Source organism: Numenius arquata, chromosome 17 (genome assembly GCF_964106895.1).
Source record: "Numenius arquata chromosome 17, bNumArq3.hap1.1, whole genome shotgun sequence".
NCBI classification, from domain to species: domain Eukaryota; kingdom Metazoa; phylum Chordata; class Aves; order Charadriiformes; family Scolopacidae; genus Numenius; species Numenius arquata.
Genome location: NC_133592.1, coordinates 3038221 through 3050780, shown reverse-complemented (window position 1 = coordinate 3050780; position 12560 = coordinate 3038221). Strand labels below are relative to the sequence as shown.

The 12560-nt window shown below is 60.8% G+C and overlaps 1 protein-coding gene across 4 annotated transcripts in view; it reads left to right on the top strand.

The window, feature by feature from the left end:
* BAIAP2 (BAR/IMD domain containing adaptor protein 2) overlaps window positions 1–12191 on the top strand; it is a 46918-nt gene extending 34727 nt beyond the window's left edge. For 2 of the 4 annotated variants that reach the window (XM_074160414.1, XM_074160416.1), the window contains exons 8-14: window positions 2360–2587; window positions 3796–3997; window positions 4468–4669; window positions 4768–4836; window positions 5081–5243; window positions 7003–7037; window positions 7662–7692. In XM_074160414.1, coding sequence (XP_074016515.1) covers window positions 2360–2587; window positions 3796–3997; window positions 4468–4669; window positions 4768–4836; window positions 5081–5243; window positions 7003–7037; window positions 7662–7692 — 930 coding nt within the window. Of the gene's footprint in view, window positions 1–2359; window positions 2588–3795; window positions 3998–4467; window positions 4670–4767; window positions 4837–5080; window positions 5244–7002; window positions 7038–7661; window positions 7693–9680; window positions 9709–12121 lie in introns of those variants that run through there. The other 2 variants (XM_074160413.1, XM_074160415.1) reach the window with 2 other exon arrangements.
* The last annotated feature ends 369 nt before the right edge of the window (window positions 12192–12560 follow it).

Below are 12560 nucleotides of genomic sequence, written 5' to 3'. Positions count from 1 at the left end.
GGTGGACAGGGCTGAGTTCACCTCTCCTGCGTGTGGTGGCCACCAAGATCTGAGGGCTCTGACATGTCAGGGACCTGCTGCATCAGCTGATGATGTGCAAAAACAGAAGTAGTGCAGAGCAGCGACGTTCCCGCTCGGAGTCGGAGCAGCGCTGCCTGCCCGGCAAGGCTCACCCCAACCCTGGCCTTACCCCCGGCTTTAGCAAAGGTGGGGATTAAACCAGACTGACCTGTGCCCCAAACCCCTCTTGCCCCTTCCTAGCCAGCCCACGTCTCCTGGGCCAGGGGCTGGAGCTGTTGCCAGCCAGCCCAGGGAGCGGTGGCTCCCTGTGCTGGTCCAGAGCAGGATCCATCCGGATGAGGGCTGGGAACGCCGGCGCTGCTCCCGCAGCATCCTGCTCCCGTTCTGGTTGTTCCCCACTGCCACCCCCCGTCGCTCACAGCACCCATCTGTCACCGCCGCGCTTGGCACCGGGGAGCAGGAGAAGGAGCTTGGATTAGTCAGCGCAGTCCTCGCACTGCGGGCTGCATCGGTGCTCGGCATATGGGAACTCCTGCTGTAGTGCAGGAGGGGGAAAATCCCCCCCAGGGATTGGGGGGGGGGGGTCAGCAGGCACGGGGGTGCCGGCACCTGCAGCGCGGCTGCGGCACGGTGGGACCAAAAGCTTCTTGCAGCAGCAGCGTGTGGAGGGTGACTTTTTGCAAAGAAGGACTTTGCAGGTGGCTGGTCCAGAGGGCGGTGGGCGTATGTGGGACGTGGGCGCCCGGCCCCGCACCAGCCCGGCAGCCGGCGTGGGCTTTGCCGGCTAAAAACGCCGTCCCGCTGCCGCCTGCGGTGCCCACGGGATGCTGGCAGTGCCCACAGTCTGGGGCCGATCACGGGGAAACGTTCTGGGACTTTGAAATTGGCTTTAGAGGGTTTTTACGATACGGGGGGACCGCGTTGTCTCCGGATGGGACCAGTTGTGAAGCTGTGCGGAGGCATGGGCTCGCCCTCTGCCACGCGGCTCTGCTGCGGGTGAGCCAGCGGGCACACTAGCCATGGGGCTTACCGGAGCCTCTCCTCTGCTGCTCTTTGTGGCATGTCTTTGGGCAGGGGCTGGGGTTCAGCGTGTGCTTGGCTGGGGAAGCAGCCAAGGGATCACAGAATCACAGAGAATCACAGAATGATACGGGGTTGGAAGGGACCTCTGGAGGTCATCTCCTCCAACCCCCTGCCAAAGCAGGTCCACCCAGAGCAGGTTGCACAGGAACGTGTCCAGGGGGGGTTTGAATGTCTCCAGAGACGGAGACTCCACCACTTCTCTGGGCAGTCTGTTTCAGGGCTCTGCTATCCTCAAAGGAAAGAAGCTCCTCCTCATGTTTAGATGGAACTTCTTATGGTCAAGTTTGTGCCCGTTACCTCTTGTCCTGTCCCTGGGCACCACTGAAAAAAGACTGGCCCCATCCTCCTGACACCCACCCGTTAGTATTTATAGGCATTGATCAGATCCCCCCTCAGCCTTCTCTTCTCCAGACTTTTTAGACCCAAGTCCCTCAGCCTTTCCTTGTAAGAGAGATGCTCCAGGCCTCTCATCATCTTTGTAGCCCTCTGCTGTCCCCTCTCCAGCAGTTCCCTGTCCTTCTTGAACTGGGGAGCCCCGAACTGGTCCCAGTGCTCCAGATGGGGCCTCACCAGGGCTGAGTAGAGGGGCAGGATAACCTCCCTGGATGGTTCAGGACATCTCCTCCCTTGGAGAGTCACACGATGGGATGCTCACTCTCACGACGAGAGTGTGTTACCTGAATAAGGGCACGTTTAGCTCCATCTTTTTTTTTATTCCCCCCCTTGGCTCGCAGCATGGCAGTGGATGGCTGCAGGTCCTGCCCTCGGGCAGGGAACAGCAGAGTTTGGCTGATGGGGCCACAGCCCTAAGCATGAGGCTCATCCCTGGGGACCTGGGTGACAGCAGGGAGTACGGGCTGTCCCCTGCCGAGCCTTTGGTCAGGTTTTATTTCTCTGCTCGGTCGAACGGTGCGGTTCCCGACGAGCCCAGCGCCCTGCTCAGCTTCCCATGGCCCCTCCACTCTTGGAGCTGCCCCAGGGATGTCTCAGAATAAGCTGGGGAGATGAATTTTACCTTTTCCTTCTCTCCTTTCCATTTTTCATGACGCCTTCCTGGCTCAGCTGCTGTCAGAGCCTGGCAGCGGTAAGTCTCCGTGTTTTATCTCCTCTGTGCCATGCACAGAGGAGTCGATCGATCTTGTATCCAGGATCAGGCCAGCTCCGGATCCACACGGTGCTTCCCAGGGAGGGGTGCAGGGCTGGGTGGCTTTTCTTACACCCCTGTGCCCTCACACCTCATTTTTCTCTGTTGCAGGGGAAGGAGATGCTGACGCAGAAGCTGCCGCTGTGGCAGCAGTCCTGCTCGGATCCCAACAAGATCCCGGACCGCGCCATCCAGCTGATGCAGCAAATGGCTGCCAGCAGCAACGGCACCATCATGCCCAGCCCTCTGTCTACATCCAAATCCAACCTCATCATCTCTGACCCCATCCCTGGTGCCAAACCTCTCCCTGTCCCCCCGGAGCTGGCACCTTTTGTAGGAGTAAGTATCTCTGTGGTGGAAGTTGTCCTGCCCTTCTGAGCAAAGCTGGAGGGACGAGCCCTGGCCGTGTCACCGTTGTCCTCAGCAAGTTGCCTTTTGATGGGCTGTCATTGATCATAGAATCACAGAATGGTTTGGGTGGGAAGGGACCTTAAAGACCATCCAGTGCCACCCCCTGCCCTGGGCAGGGACACCTCCCACCAGACCAGGTTGCTCCAAGTCCCCTCCAACCTGGCCTTGAACCCCTCCAGGGACGGGGCAGCCACAGCTTCTCTGGGCAACCTGTTCCAGGCTCTCACCACCCTCACAGCAAAGAATTTCTTCCTAATATCTCATTAAATCTCCCCTTTTTCAGTTTAAAACCGTACTATGGCTCCCCTCCCTGATGAAGAGTCCCTCCCCAGCTTTCCTGGAGCCCCTTGAGGGACTGGAAGGGGCTCGAAGGTCTCCCTGGAGCCTTCTCTTCTCCAGGCTGAACCCCCCCAACTCTCTCAGCCTGTCCTCACAGCAGAGGAGCTCCAGCCCTCGCAGCATCTCCGTGGCCTCCTCTGGCCCCGTTCCAACAGGTCCATGTCCTTCTGATGTTGGTGGCCTCGGAGCTGGAGGCAGAACTGGGGGGGTGTCTCCCCAGAGCGGAGCAGAGGGGCAGAATCCTCTCCCTTGCCCTGTACAGGGATGGGCATCTCCATGCACACACCGCTCTGGGATGCAGGAGGAGCCTGGGATGGAGATGGGGAGGAGCCGCCTGATGAGTCCCATCCTGCCTGGACTGCTGAGCTCTGGAGGGGCAGGGGCTCCCGTGGGGGTGGGGAACCCATGAGATGGGCACACATGGCCAGGCTGGTCCCAGAGCTGTGGGGATGAACCAAAGTACCCCAGTAACTGTGGGAGAAGGTGCTTGGAGTGGGAGTGACCCATGGGATGAAAGACCCCTCAGAAAAGTCTCCTCCCTGATGTTAGGGCACGAGCTTGAGCAGTAGAGCCCAGGAGGGATTTATCAGGTGCAAGGCAGCTTGGAGCAGTAAAATAACATAGAGGTGACTCCACTGCTCCCCCCAGAGCGGTGGGAAATGAAACCCAACACCTGGAGCTCTGCTCTGCTGTGAACCACCTTCCCTGGAGCTGCGTCCCGCTGTGGGAGCTGCGGTGGGATGCCCTAGTGAAGATGTTCCCCGTCTCCCCCCTCCCCTCCTCTCCTCTTTCCGTAGCGCATGTCGGCGCAGGAGGCCATGCCGGTGATGAACGGAGTCTCAGGCCCAGACAGCGATGGGTACAACCACTGGTCTGAGATGAAGCCAGCACAGCCCAAATCTTTATCTCCTCCCCAGCCTCAGAAGCAGCTGAGCGACTCTTACTCCAATACGCTCCCCGTTCGCAAAAACGTGCCACCGAAAAACAGCTACGCATCAGGTGAGGGTCCGTCCTCCCCATCCTCCACTCTGGGGGGGCTCCGGGGGTGCCAGGGTGCCAGCTCTACCGATCACAGCCATGGCGAGCAGGGTCATCGGGGGTGCGGGTGGTGATGGGGCGGTGACCGGCAGCATCCCTCCGGCGTCAAGTGCTGCTCGTGCCTCTGGATCAGGGATTAGGAAATGAGTGGAGCCAGGTTTTTGGCTGGGTGGGCTTTCAGCCCGTGGGCAGGGTTTCCAGGAGGAAAATCCTGAGGAATCTCGCACGGGGGGGGCTGCTCCCTTCGCTTTGGCCGGTGTGCGATGCCAAGAGCAGTGGCCAGATCTTGCCCCTTATTAGTAGGGAAGGTGCGAGTCGAACACTGAAGGCTTAATTGGCACCTGGGATAAAATAAACGAGGTCAGGGACCTGCCCCTGCCCGGGTTTGGCCGCGGAGTGAAGGGCGTTCCTTGGTCTCTGTCTCCCACCAGCCGAAAACAAGACGCTGCCGCGCTCCAGCTCCATGGCCGCAGGGCTCGAGAGGAACGGCAGGACGAGGGTGCAGGCCATTTTCTCTCACGCTGCCGGAGATAACAGCACCCTCCTGAGCTTCAAGGAGGGCGACCTCATCACGCTGCTGGTGCCGGAGGCCAGGGACGGCTGGCACTACGGAGAGAGCGAGAAAACAAAAATGTGAGTGCTGTGGCCATCCCCGCGAACCGGTGCAGCCTCTCCTGGGTCCTCCACGAATAAACGTGGATTTGGCTTCATCCCCTGCCTTTGCCTTTCAGGAGGGGCTGGTTTCCTTTCTCCTACACGCGGGTCCTCGACAGCGATGGCAGCGAGCGGGTCCATGCGAGGTAGGAGCATCGTGCTGAGTTCCTGGGTGGGTCCCTGCTCCCTTCCCAGAGCAGTTTTGTGGGCTTGGGGTGGGAATATTCCCCTTCCCCAGGAGACGATGCACGTCCTTAGGAATAACTCCCAGCACAGGCAGGTGGTACCTGGCTCGGGGGGGGACTTTGGGGTGGATGGGCAGCTCGGGGGTCTCGGCTGGTGCTGATGGCTCTGCTCTGGGTCCCATCATCCCCCACCCCCCACCCCCAGCCTGCAGCAAGGGAAGAGCAGCAGCACCGGCAACCTGCTGGACAAAGACGACATCGCCCTCCCGCCGCCCGACTACGGCATGGCCTCCCAGGGCTTCCCGGGCCAAGGCGTCAACACCTTCAAGCAGAGGCCGTACAGCGTGGCCGTGCCCGCCTTCTCCCAGGTGAGCCTGCGGGGGCTTCTCCCGCTTCGGGATGGGGTGGGATTCTTATTACCGGGAGATGCTTGAGCGAAACCCCAGGCGTCGGGTCCCTAAGGTGACCCCGGGTGTCTGCGGCGTCCCCGTCCCACCGGGGGTTTTAAAGCAGAAGGATGACACGTGTTGAAGCGCGTTCTCGTGGTGCAGCCCACGCGGCGGGGAAGGAGGGCTGCTCTCCAACCTCTCTCCGTTGTTTGTAGGACTACCTAATGCCCTATGGCTGTGCCATTAAAGACTATGCCAGTGGCCTCTGCCAACCACCCTCCGCTCACTACAAGCCTTACACTAGGTCGACCGCCGTAAGTCCGAACGCACACAATGTTTCCCTTGGGATTTACAGGCAGTTTGGCTGGTTTTGCCTGGGGAACCCACGTGCCTTGCCCGGGGACCCGTCTCCTGCTGAGCATCTCTCCTGGGGAGAAGGGACGGGGGATGCAGGGAGGCAGCGGGACGGGGAGGAGCGGCCAGTTTGGCACAACGGGCAAGGCACAGGGAGCGAGTGGCACAAAACAGCACCGTAAACCCCCAAAGGACAACACTTGCCGACTCCATGGGAGCCTCCCACCAGAAACAGGCTGTTCACAGGCAGCTGGAAGTGTTTTCTCTGGCTCAGGCCGATTCAAGCCGGTGACGGTCCCATGGGGACACTGGGGTGAGCGGGGCTGGGGCAGACCCTCGCCAGGGCTCCCCACTCCAGCGGTTGTCCAAAACGAGCTCAGGGCTTCTCAGATACTGAATTGGGGAGGATGCATGTGTGGATGAGATCAGCTTAGCCCAGGAGCTGCTGGTGTGGTGGGATGAGCCATGTTGGCTTCCCTGGAGCGCTCGGCACGTGCCAGGAGAGGATGAGGAGGGGGGAGCAGTGACCATGCAGCACCCAACCCCTCAGCAGGGAGCTCCAGAGAGGTGGCAGCTCCCACTGGGGTCTGGCCGTCTCTGCAGGGGATGGGACAAGTGCAGCCCCACTTGACGTTTGCTGGGTTTTCCCAGCAGGATTTTCTGCTGGATTTGGGGTTTTGTGATTGGGAGACTTCCTGGGATGGTGGGAACGTGGGTCTCTGATCCCTGGTGTGTGGCCAGCTCAGACACCAGTGACTCCCGGTCCTTCCTGGAGCAGTCCCAAGTTGGTCATGGAGAGAAGAGTTGCTCCGTGGCCATATCCCAGGGCAGGTCCTCACCCCCAGGGAGTGACATCCTCAAGGGACATCCTCCAAGCCCGGTCCCTGTCTGCTCCTTGGACCACTGCAGTCCTTCCCCGCTGCAAAGGCCGTTCAGTACCGGCTAAAGGAGAAAATGGTCCAAAACCCTGTGGGTTTCTGGTGGGAGTTAACACAGACAAGCACCTCTTTCCACAGAACATTTCACTGGTGTCTCTCAGACCTGTTTGATCCCTTTTTGAGTGTCTCGATAGTGGCTGGAGCTCTGCACCACGGTGGGGCTGGGCAGAGCAGACCGGGGCTCTCCCGCCTGTCGCTTTCCCTTGTCTGGCCAGAATAAAGTCCTGCTCCCAAGAGAGTGGTGCAACTTTACTCTCTGCTGTCTAAATTCCATTTAAACCATCTCCATATCTCTCTTTCCTCTCCAAATGCATCGGCTCTCGGCCCCGGCATCCCTGGGTCCCGATGCACTTTGGTCCGTTCGTGTGACCCTCCAGTGGCACCTGAGGGTGGCACAGCCCATGTCCCCTCACCCCTCATCGTGCTTCCTCCCCTCCTCTCCGCAGGGTCTCGATGACTACGGGACGAGGTCCGTCAGCAGGTAAGACTTCGCCTTCCTGTCACGTTACCTGAAAGCAAACTGTTGGTGTTGGCTCTGGGTGAAGCCGTGGTGCTGTGTCCCCATGGGGGTCCCTGCACGGGCTCCCTGGGGGACAGGCGGTGGCTGGGGTGAGACGTGGCGTGGGGTCTCGTGTGTGAGCTCGAAGGGACCCAGCGTCTCCCGGGGAGGGCAGGTCCCAGGGCCAGCCCCTGCGTCCCCAACCTCACACCCTGCCAGGGCTTGTGCGTCTCCGGAGAGAGGTCGCATCTCCCCAACCTCCTCCAGACTTGCACCCGGGTAGCGAGGCCACGGCGAGTGTGTGCTCTCGGGGTCTTTCCCCGCCACCTTCTCCCACCCGCAGCTCCTCCATCCCCACTCCCTCTGCCTTGGAGCCGCCCCGTCTCACTCTTGGGGCTGATAACCCCAAAACCCACAGACACGGGTTGCGAGCGATGCGGTGCCGGGCAGGGGTCAAGCTTGCCACCCCGCTCCGTGGGGGGGGGTGCTGCCGCCGGTTCCCATTGCATCATGCTGGGAGGCTGGGGGTCCTGGGCATGGTCCTGCCCCGCGGCGTGTGCCCCCAATCCCGGCCACTCTGGCAGTCTCCTGTGCTTTGTTCCGCAGCGGCAGTGGCAGTTTGGTATCAACGGTGTGAGGACACCTTGGCTAGCGGCGGCCCCTTGCTGCTTGGAAGAGCTTTCTGCTTCTTTCCCCCCCGCCCTCCTTTTTTTTTTTTTCTTTCCTTCCCCCTTCGTTTCTCTTTCTCTACTTCTTTTGGATTTTAAACTCTTGTGATCTTCAAGGAAACCATGGTGCTTCTCCACCCCTTCCCCGGTGTTCACAGTGCCCTTGTTTCTGAAGCCTTTTCAGAGCAGAAACTGCCGATCGGTCTGTGCTCGCTTTGAAGCAGCCTGGATGCAGTTTACACTTTAGTGGGACCCAGTTTTTTGTACTCCTGTGTGAATGTTAGCGATGCGCTCTCCCTCCTCCGGGGCTGCACGCCAGCTGCCTCGCACGAGCCTGGACAAAAACTCCCAGACTGGAACAAAATATGCATGGCCTCTGGTGTCCGTACTGTTACCGAGCATCCGGGATGCCCGCGCCCGGGATGCCGTTCCCACGGGGGGGGTAGGAGGGGGGGGCAGCAGCTCCGCGCCTCCCCCTTGGCCCCGATCCGCTTCCACCCAAGTGCCCGCCCCGGTGGCTTTGGGCGAAGCGGATGGTGCCGAGCTCCCCCCCCCCACACCCCCGCCGGGGAAAGGGCTGCTTCTCGGCTGGGGTCCCGCCAGCCATGGGGCGCAGCCGGCAGCCCCCCTGGAAGGGTTATTCCTGGTTGTTTTATAAATATATATATATATTTTTTGTAGCAAGGTATTGTTACCTCATGTTAGTGCTGGGGGGCTGGTGCGGAGCCACCCGAGGATGCTCTCGCATCCCTAAACCGGGCTTGACGAGGCACCCCCCGTGCTGTGCCGGGGGCTCGGCAGCGCCCAGGGGTCTCCCACCCCGGGCTGGGTCGGTGCTTGGGGTCCCGTACCCGCAGCCGAGCCCGGCCGTAGCCCTTCCAGTGCCCGTGGCCGTCTCCACCGCAGAGCTGTACACGCTTTCTTTTTCTGATGTGATTTTTAGAACCTCTTACATTGCCTGTTTACTAGGACATTGCTGGCAATACAGACACACACACGGACAAGTTTTTGTTTTATATACTCGCCTCTGGGCATATTGTAACAAGACCCTCCTGCATCGATGTCCTGATTTTGCTAAAGATTTTTAACCCAGGATATTTCATGCTGAGTGACTAAATGTAGAAAGGGGAAGAAAAAAAAAAAAAAAAATCCCAGCCTAGCAAAGCCTGTATGGAGATTGTAAAGTGCTGAAAAAACCTTTTTTAAAAGCCAGAGAGAAATGTGCCCTGTACTGAGTTATTGTTTGAATAAAAGTTTTATTTATTGCATTGAGCTGGGCCTCGGTGTCTTTTTCGGCTGCCGTGCCTGCGTGCTGCCCGTCACCGCCTGCATCGCCCATTGCATGTTGCCATGCCGCCTTTTTTTTTTATTTATTTTTATTTTTTTTTCCCATCTCCATCCCCTCAGCATTAGCCTGCTGGGGGTTTTTAAACAGCTTTGCTGAGTGGGAGCAGCGAAAACTGTTTAAGGGCCGGGTCCCTCCTCCCTGCGCATCCCAAGGGAGATGCTGCCGCCGCCGCTTGCTGCATGCCGAGGCTGCGGCTGCGCTTTCCCGGCTCCTCGGCGGCGGCGGTGGGAAAACGGCCACGGTCAGGGTGGGGGGAAGGAAGCCGCCCCCCCCTCCCTTCCGTAGCCCCCACCATGCCCTGCCTCTCCTCTCTGCAGGTGGCTCCCGCCGCCCCAGCTGGCCGTGCCCTTCCTTCCCTTCCTCGCAGGGAGCCGGCGGGCAGCACCAGCAACTCAATAAACACGACTTTTCCTCCTTTTTCTTCTTTTTTCCTCCTGCTTCCTCTGCCCGGAGGTGCTGTGTGCGGTGCCGCCGGCGGGCTCTCGTGCCGGGGTGGCCGCCGGCTCGTAGCCCGGTTCCTCTCCTTAACCAACACCTTCTGTTCCCATCAAGGGGCCGGAGTCCCGCGCGTCCCGGTGTCCTCCAACCTGCCTTCTCTTTCCCTTGCAGCCCCGATGTTGAAGTGGCCAGGTTTTGAGGTGCCCCTGCCCGTAGTTAGTAAGTTGACGGTCTTGGTGGGGGGGGGTCCCGAGCCCTGGGTGTGCTGGTGCTGGGCAGCGGGTGACGGCCGCGGGGCTGCGCGGGGACAGTGCCACCGCTCTGCTTCACCCCTGCACCCGGCCGAGCGTGTCCCCTCCCTCGCTCACCGCTTGTCCCCATCCCGGTGGCGGGAGCCCTAGCTCTACCCGCCCTGCATCCGCACGGCTCCTGGCACCGCCGGCACGCTGGGAGGGGGGCCGCGCTTCCCCTGGGACACTGAGCTGCTGCTCCTGCTGCTGCCGCCTCCCCTGCTCACCGTAACCAGCCTCTTTGGTTGTAGGTCGCCGGTGTCCGGGGTCCCACCAGCGCCTCGTCGCTGCGTCGCCGTCCCCAGCCCTCTCCTGTGGGACAGAGCAGAGCCACACTAATGTCAAGTTTTTTGAGCAGCTTCTTTTGATTGTAGTAGACCGCCCTGGGCACACGTCCCGACCCCAGCCGGGGGCCTCAGGGCAGGGATGGAGCCGAGACCCCCGTCGTCGGTATTGCAGAGCCCCAGGAGAGCCCTTTCCCTGTTTCTCTTTGATCCGTGAGCTGGTTTTCCCGCGGCTGCCGGAGCTGCGGGCTCCAGTCCCAATGGCTCTCCTCTGCCAGAACAAAAATAGTTAAATAATAACCCCTGGTGACTCATCAAAGCAACCTTTCCTCTCCCTCCAGTCCTGAGAACCTATTTTGGCATCCTGGGAGGAAAAGTGATCTAAGACTCTGCATTAATTAGGTGGGAAATTAATTACCCTATTTTTAAGCAAAAGCTATTTATCTTTTGAGGAAAGCGAAAGCGCACGTGGAGAGGTGAGGGATGGCAGGGGAGAGGGGCTTGGGGAGGCAGCGAGTGCCCTTCCCGGGGTGGGGGGACTGAGCCCCTTCCTCCTGAGGTGGCAGGGGATATCCCAAAGCTGTCCGGGTCCAGGCAGAGGTAGCTGGTAACCAGGGTTGCTCCTGAAGTGGATTAACCCCACAGTCATATTTGTCTTCCTAACGCTTTATGGGCACCCATGTCTGGGAATGGCAGGGCTATACCCCCGGGGCGGGGGGAGAGACCTGCCGGTGGCCCAGGGGACATGACGTGCGGGGATGTGGCAGCACCGGGGCCAAGCGGGGCTCGCAGCCACAGGGACAAGGCCATTGCCTCCGTTTGCAGAAAAGAGAGGGTTCGTGCAGGTCCCTGGGGAGGGCTGAGGCAGAGGAAGGGCTGGCTGCAGGCAGGGGATGTGGGGGGGGGCTGCAGGCAGGAGAGGCAGGGGGTGCCCTGGGCTGCAGGGGTGGGCTCTGCGGCTCCCTTGGCTGCTGAGCCCAGTGCAGGCTTAGACCCAATGGCTCCAGGTAGCCCAGGGTGGCTGTGCACCACGGGCAGCCAGCAGTACCCCCGTGGCTGCCTGCACCCCCTGGGTGATACCTCCTGCCAGCAGGGGACAGAGGGGACCTCCTCGGGGCAGGCAAGGGTGGTCCCCGCGTCCCGGCTGCAGGACCTGTGCATGCCCAGGGCTGCACATCTGCAGATGCTGTGCGCGGCAATGGGCTGGCCACGGAAAGCGCTGCCGTAGCCGGTGAGCGCTGGTGGCAGTGGGACAGCGCTGGGGACACCCCAGGTAGGTAAAAGCCGGGGTTCAGCCCGGGCTGGGCTGGTGTGCTGGGAGCTGGGCTGTGCTTGGGCTTGTGGCCCTAACGAGCTCCTCCGGGCACCCTTCCCCTCCCCATGCTCTGCCTCTTGGATATTTAGCTTCTTAAAAGGATTCCTAGCTGACATGGGGCTGCAAGCTCTGCTCTTGGCTGGGGAGGGGGGCTACAACCGTCCCCCGGCAGGCAGGGACCCAGGAGCCATAGCCCTCTGCTCCCCCACAGCAGCACGGCGCAGAGTCAGGCGATCTTGGGGTGCTCCTGCGCATGGGAACAGCTCAAACCCAGCCTGGGGGGGTGGAGCAGCTTCTCCGGCCCCAGCACCCCCGCTTTGGCAGCCCCAGCTTTAGGCCCGCTGGAGAGCGTGGTGGGAGAACATCCTACATGGTGGCCCATCTCAGATCCACCACAGCTTTAAGTGAGAAAGACAGGGAGGAGCGAGGGGCGGCTCGGCCCGAGGGCTGCACATGGCAGAGCATTTCCAGCCTCACCCCCTTCCCAAACACTGCTGGACCTGGGTGGATGGAGGGGACAGGGCTGGTGGCTCCGGGCTCGCTGGTGGCCCCGCTTGGGCTTGGGCTCAGCCTTGAAGCGTGCCCAGCGCCCCCCCCAGCTCTGCAGCAAAAGCTTCTTGGGGTCTCACCAGGTCACCCCTCACCGTGCCGGTGGCCCCATCCTCGCAGACCCCAGCTGCTGCCATCCCTCATGCTAAACTCTGCCGTCCTCTTTCTCCGCAGAAACCCCTTTGCCAACGTCCAGCTGAAGCCAACGGTGACGAACGACCGCTCGGCTCCGCTCATCAGCTGATCCGGGAGCCCCGGTGCCTGCGGCGCTCGCCGCTGCCTCCTCCTCGCCGCTGCATGTCCAGCTTTCCAGGACTTCAATTTTTAGGCGGAGTTTATTTAATCCTGCTACTTTGAAAGCCAAAGGCTAAAGCTAGTACCCTCGTTCTCTCTTCTCTACACCCAGCTTGTCTTCCCCCCCTCCTCGGTGGCAGAGGGTGACACCGCTGCCCCACAGCCTGTCCTTTGCCTGTGCAGAACTAGCGGGATGGCAGCCCCCTGCTCGCCCCCAGCGTGTCCCGTAGCCGGGATTGCTTCTAGGCTTCGCAGCAGCTCGCCAGGGTTGGGAGAACAGCCTCAGCTGGAAAATGGCTCTCCAGAGCTGTGCTTTGGG